The sequence below is a fragment of the Crocuta crocuta genome, unplaced genomic scaffold (genome assembly GCF_008692635.1).
Source record: "Crocuta crocuta isolate KB4526 unplaced genomic scaffold, BGI_CrCroc_1.0 scaffold541, whole genome shotgun sequence".
Lineage (NCBI taxonomy): Eukaryota > Metazoa > Chordata > Mammalia > Carnivora > Hyaenidae > Crocuta > Crocuta crocuta.
Genome location: NW_027531901.1, coordinates 1,887,900 through 1,894,128, shown reverse-complemented (window position 1 = coordinate 1,894,128; position 6,229 = coordinate 1,887,900). Strand labels below are relative to the sequence as shown.

General features: G+C 53.4%; 1 protein-coding gene and 2 non-coding genes across 3 annotated transcripts; all 3 read right to left on the bottom strand.

Moving 5' to 3' along the window:
• Window positions 1-830: 830 nt before the first annotated feature.
• RPSA (ribosomal protein SA) lies at window positions 831-6,208 on the bottom strand. Its single transcript, XM_077773984.1, has 7 exons — window positions 6,144-6,208; window positions 5,436-5,601; window positions 4,120-4,238; window positions 2,321-2,566; window positions 1,481-1,609; window positions 1,208-1,373; window positions 831-991 (listed from the first exon to the last, which is right to left on the bottom strand). The coding sequence occupies exons 2-7, from the start codon at window positions 5,566-5,568 to the stop codon at window positions 897-899; spliced, it is 888 nt and encodes a 295-aa protein (XP_077630110.1). The 5' UTR covers window positions 5,569-5,601; window positions 6,144-6,208; the 3' UTR covers window positions 831-896.
• Window positions 2,111-2,263, bottom strand: LOC144239847 (small nucleolar RNA SNORA62/SNORA6 family). The gene has a single exon (XR_013337503.1). It is a non-coding gene; the product is annotated as a small nucleolar RNA SNORA62/SNORA6 family (small nucleolar RNA).
• On the bottom strand, window positions 4,307-4,457 carry LOC144239849 (small nucleolar RNA SNORA62/SNORA6 family). The gene has a single exon (XR_013337504.1). It is a non-coding gene; the product is annotated as a small nucleolar RNA SNORA62/SNORA6 family (small nucleolar RNA).
• Window positions 6,209-6,229: the final 21 nt, after the last annotated feature.

The following is a 6,229-nucleotide window of genomic DNA, read 5'->3' as shown; positions in this document are numbered from 1 at the left end:
AGGTGACCTGGGGCGGGGCGGGGGGGGGGGGCCTCGGTCCAGAGCAGAAGAGACTGCGCCCACCCCTACACGTTTTCAGATGCCGCGTCACTCACGGACTGGCTGCACACCTGGCACATGGCAGGGCTGTTCCTGAAAAACAATTTCCTTCAAAACCGAGTCTGCAGACTTTCCCAGCGCAGACGGGAACAGAACACGGGGTCGGACCCAGGAAACATTCCCAGGGTTACACCCACCTGCAATTCCCTACATCCACTTCCAGCACGGACGTCCCCTACACAGAAGGGAAGTGCAGGCAACTCCCACAAGAAGCGCCATCTTCCGTCTAATGTGGCCTTTAGGGAGATGTGGTTTGTACGTACAATGGAAATCTTGCCATCTGCAACATGGATGGAACTGGAAGGTATTATGCTAAGTGAAATAACTCAAGAGAAAGACAGGCTTTCGCTCCTGTAGAATCTGAGAAACTTAACAAGATCAAAGGGGAAGGGAAGCAAAACTAAGTTACAGAGAGGGAGGGAAGCAAACCATAACAGACTCCTAAACTCAGAGAACTGAGGGTTGATGGGAGTGGGGGGCTGGGGGAGTTGGGCAGAGGGTGCTTGTTGATAAATACTGGGTATTGTAAGTGACGAATCACAATCTCTTTTGAGGCCAAGACTACACTGTATATGCTGTATGCTGGCCAGCTGGCCACTAAATTAACGAAAGGCAAAACTTTCTATTAAAAAAACAAAAAAAAAGATAAAACTTTAGAAGTAAAACGATCATCAAGGACTGAAGTATGTTCAGGCATGTGAACTTGGAATGCAAAATAAACACCAATGGACCCAACTTTTAGCAACGGTTTATTTTCCGTCAACCTTGTTTCCATGGTCTGTCTGAAGAGGAGCCGCTCAGGACCACTCAGTGGCGGTTCCCACCCACTCGGTGGCCTGGGCAGTGGGGGCTGCTGACCAGTCCTCGGTGGCAGGCTGAGCGCTCCAGTCCTCTGTGAAGGCAACACCGGAACACAGTCAGCCCCTGTCGTGTTCTCCTCGGGACCCCACCCAGCCCTGGGCCTCCAGTCCCACCAGACACACCCAAATCACCCAATCTCGGTGTGTCCGTCACTGCTCGGCAGCAGCACGCCGGGGAAAACCCTCCCAGGCCACAGAGCCCTGGGGACCCTGACGTTAGACGCAGGCCTCAAGTGCAGGGCACATACCGGTGGGGAACTGCTGGATGGGCACGGAGGGCACCTGCACGCCTTCAGACCAGTCTGCGACTTCGGGCTGAGTAGCCGTGAACTCGGGCGCTGGGGCCGTCCATTCACCCTGAAATTCCTCCTTGGTCACAGCCTTTTCGGCAGCAGCCTGCTCCTCCTTTTCAATCTGGTTCAGAAGAAAACGTTTACAGGGACCAGGAGGTTTTACTTCTCGGGCACACACCGGGAGGTCTGACTCGCGCACGTGCACGCGCCCTCGGTGGCCGGCCTTACCTCCTCGGGATCCCTGTAGAAGTAGAGGTCCGGCATGACCTCCCACGGGTGCTCCCGGGAGATGGTGCCACGCATGCGCAGGACTTCCCGGGCCAGCATCCACCACATCAGACCCACCGAGTGGGCGCCCTGCAAGAGCACCCGCTTAGCGGGGGACAAGTGCAACCCCAAACAGCACGGACCGCCCCGTGCCACCCACCTGCCCATCACCTAGGCCCCCGGGACGGACAGAATAACATCCGACCTGTCTCTCAGTTGGCAGAGTTTACCTCTAGCAAAGAAGAGTACTTGTAAATTAGTAGGTCTCGACCTCGACGGCCACTGAACCATGGGGATGAAAACCCAACTATCGAATCTCCGCCCCAGGCAGTCAGCGCAACCCCAGGGCCAGGGCCGGGACTCGGCCGCTGCCGTCACACCTCTCCTTGGGGGACCAGCTGTTTGAGACCCGCAAACTGGACCAACGTGAATCAAACACAACCCACCTCTTTAGGATTTTACAGCAGAATTCATCAAGGTGTTCTGGAAACAGAAAGACCTAGCAATGCCCGAGCGGCCCAAGCAGTTAAGAAATACGGAGAAAAGCAGACAGAAACACAGGCCACTTAAAAGCCGACACACCTGAATTATATTTGTAGCAAGAATTACTATCACACTCCACTCACTGGGCCGGAGACCCTCGTGGTGTTAGCGAAAGACTTGCCCCTCGTGTTGCACACCACCTACACTTGTGAGTTCATCGGCCACCAGCGGCCTCAACTCCAAGCTCTAACAATGTGCGGAGGAAGGGCCCGCCGTGTCCAGCGCGCTCGCAAGCTCGTGCCCGCCGGCGCGTCTTACCTTGTTGTTGCAAGGGATGGCGATGTCCACGTAGCGCAGAGGGGAGTCGGTGTTGCAGAGCGCGATGGTAGGCAGGTTAACGTAGGACGCCTCTGTGAGAGGCTGGTGGTCAGCCCTGGGGTCAGTAACCACCAGAAGCCTGGGCTCCCGGAAGGCCGCCTGGATCTGGTTGGTGAAGGTCCCGGGAGTGAAGCGGCCGGCAATCGGGGTGGCTCCGGTGGCCGCGGCGAACTTCAGCACGGCTCGCTAGGAGGATGGACGCAAGGGCTGGTGGCGCTCGGGGACGCCTGCCCGACTCCCCGGGTGTCCGTGTGCGCCACCCCGTCCTGACTCCCTTCCCGTCAGGGAGGCCCTGAAAGCACTTCAAACACCTAGTTCTTCTTTGCCCTCTGCGTTACCTGACAGATACTTACAGAACCAGGGCCCAGAATCAGTGAGCACCCCCAGCCCGTCGGAACACTGCCCCCACTCCCACTTCCCCGAGGTCACCGCGGCTCCCTGGCCTCCTCACATCTGGAGGCTCCGGAGCCACACCACCTGGTTTCCAGAACCAGTCACTCTGCTGACTGACGCGGGCACACCACCTTCACGGGGCGACAATCCATCAATACGGGACAACACAGAGCAGGGCCCCGCCCCCGCCAAGCACGTATCTGCTCGGGTCAAATGGCCTCACAGCTCCCCTGTGACACAGGGACGTACCCTTCCTGTCCACCTCCCTACAACCCTCCCGCACCCCTGCCCGGCCAACATAGGTGCTCAAGTGAAGCTCTGCTGAGCAAAGCCAGCAAAGGGGCCACTGAGCCCTTCCGCAGCAGTAACTGAAACAGTCTCCCGCCGAGCACCCAGCGAGGGGGCTGATACAAGCCAGCCTCGGGGGAGCAGCCCTTACAAGACCCATCTGAGGTTCACGGGAACCAGTTTTCCAGTCAACCTGAACAATACAGAAGAACCTCTTACTACACAACTTAAAACATCTGTCAAAATCCAAGTCAAACATCTTTTTCAAATTAGAACCGGGGTAAACGAAATCCTTGCTAAAGCTCTGAGATAGCGGACTCTTTAACACAGTTTAAACTCTGCAGGTCCACTTATTACGTGGGGTTTTTTTTTTTTCCCTACAGCACTATACAATTACTTTCCCTTCTGGCCTGGTTTATGGGCTAAAATACAGTACGTAATACACAGAACATACAGAATGTGCCAGTCGACTACTTAGGTTAAGGCTTCCGAAGGTCAATAGAAGGCTATGAACAACTGAGTTTTTGGGAAGCCAGACATTCAACAGATTTTTGACTGTGTTAGGGGCTGTCGCCCCTAATCCACTATGTAGTTGAAGGGTCGACCATAAATCGGTTTTCAAGAAATCCATTGGTTTTCTCAACAGAAAAACAGAACTCTCAAAACAGTAATGGGCAATGCAAGTTTTATCCACTGGCTATTAAAAAACCCAAGTTACTTACATTGGAAAAAATTTTTGCTCTGCTTAGGAGACTTGGATGAGGGCTGGTACTCTATCAGAAAACCTTTCTGACACATTCTGCAGCGGACACCAAAGCCAGCCCCCAATACTTCATCGTCGTAAATTTAAAAAAGTCTGACTACAGAAAAACGCCGACAAGCCATCTTAACAGGATCACGTCAATATACAGCGGCACCAGGAAACACAAACGTCGGAAAACACAAACGTAGGAAAAATGAACGTCGACGCTCTACCAGGTGCCAGGTAGTGGGTGCACTGAAAACACGGAGTGTGGGCAGTTCAAGAGCTGCCAACATGGAGCACACGGTTCACACACCTGGCCAGTGTTCCGGGACGATATGACACTGACATCGGCTGGGTTTTCAATGGCAACGATGGCACGCGCTGCCAGCAGAAGCTTCTCCCAGGTTCTCTTCAGATTTATGATGTAGATGCCTAGGTGACAGCAAGAAGCTTTGTTAAAACCGGACTTAATTTCCCCTCAGACTTTGTTCCAAAAAGCTGAATGTGGCAGTGAGTACTATCAAACTCCAGTCACAGAGGCGAGCTCTACTGGTGTTAGCGAACACCCTGCCGTTTATATAGCACACTTCCGACACTCAGAAGTTCACTGGCCAAGGCTGGCCTCCACCCTGAGCTTTAATAGTGTGCAGTCTGGATCAGTAGACCGAGCGCATCTCCTTGGCCCTTTCCTGCACTCCATCAAGCCCTCATGTAGATTCCTGAGTTTTGACCCACTTCGGGACCTCCAGCCCAGATCTCACCCAAAGCTGCTTCGCAGCACACGACCCCCGGGCCTAGGCCCTTCAGAGGCTCCATCTGGGCCGAAACACTGTCCTGCCCGATGGACCTTCCAAGCCCAACTGTCCCTTCTTAGCTCTTGCTCTACTTTACTCAGAATTCAGGTTAACGCCGGGGACGCCTGACTGGCTCAGGCAGTAGTAGAACATGAAACTCTTGATCTCGGGGTCATAAGTTCGAGCCCCACATTAGGTATAGATCCCTCAAAAACAATCTTAAAAAATTTTAGGGGCGCCTGAGTGGCTCACTCAGTTGAGCGTCCAACTTCGGCTCAGGTCATGATCTCACGGTTCGTGGGTTCGAGTCCCATGTCGGGCTCTGTGGTGAGAGCTCAAAGTCTGGAGCCTGTCTTCCGATTCTGTGTCTCCCTCGCTCTCTGACCCGCCCCTGCTCATACTGTCTCTATCTCTCTTCCAGAAATAAAACATTAAAAAATTTTTTAATAAAAAATTTTCAGTCAAACGAAGCTGCACCTGTGAAATACAATATGGAAGATAGACTAATGCGCTTCCTCATTGCCTGTACATCTCATGGCTGCTGCACGGCCCAACCCAAGTCCCACCGACACGCTCTGGCACAGGAGCCCAGGAAGCTGGCCTTCCAAACACTAGTACACTTTTGTTTTTTTGGAAAAAACACTTTTTAAGTACTCTGTACGTCTAACATGGGGCTTGAACCTCCCACCTCCCGATCCAGAGCCACATGATGTTATCAACGGAGCCGACCAGGCGCCCACTTTCACTCAGTTTTAAAGCTTTCTTCCAACCTAGAGATCCGGCTGCATTTACTTAGTTGGAATGCCCCGCCTCCCAAATCAAAGCAGCAACTGACCATCACTTTTCCTTTTGTAGATGTACTGTTCCATCTGGAAGTCAAGGTTGGTGCCACCTAAGTGGGTTCCTGCCGCAAGGAATTTGAGGACATCCTCCTCCTTCATCTGCAGGACATCAAGGGCTCCGGACATTGTGAAAGTTTCCCTTTAAGTTACGACGGGAACCTGAAAAACAACGGTTAACCATCCAGCCATTTTCATGTCAGTGATTTAAGTGGGTTATGGGACGGGGGCCTTCTGACTCCTCTGGCAGCCGAGCCACTTATTTAAACACAACCCGAGGGCCGCACCTTTTGGTACACAGCGCAGTGGAAGGAGACCCAATAGAACAGACCTATGCCACACGTTACAGAACTGCACCAGATCCTGAAGAGTGTGCAGACGGAAAAATAAATTTAGCAAAATGAAACCAGAGATTCGCCACGTAACACTCCAGGGGGTAACGCGGAGTGAAGTCACGGAGGAGCAAAAATAACCCGGTGCGAGCAGCCACGCAGAGTTTAACAGAGGTAGCGGGGAGGCGAGCAAGTTTATTTTCAAGCTGACTGAAGGGTGGGCGCTTCAAGATCTCTCCCCTCTACGGTCACAAGCAACTTTCTACAAAACCCTTCCAAGCATCTTAACGCGAACCGGNCTCGCACCCGTCACTCCGGCAGAAAGCTGCCCTGGGGGCTTTGGGGGACGCCGAGGACCCCACAGGCACTCACGCAAAACAACGCCGTATGGACCCCTCTCTGGGTAGCGCGGAAAAGGCAGGCGACCGGAAGTGACGTCCTTATATACTCCGCCGCCA

Bases quoted from the DNA above. Each gene is read 5' to 3' on its own strand.
- RPSA (XM_077773984.1), bottom strand. From the start codon at position 5,568: ATGTCCGGAGCCCTTGATGTCCTGCAGATGAAGGAGGAGGATGTCCTC. The intron at 4,239-5,435 runs GTCAGTTGCTGC...GCTGTCACCTAG, and splicing joins CTACAAAAGGAAAAGTGATG to GCATCTACATCATAAATCTG. The intron at 2,567-4,119 runs GTGTGTGAACCG...CCATCCTCCTAG, and splicing joins CGTCCCGGAACACTGGCCAG to CGAGCCGTGCTGAAGTTCGC.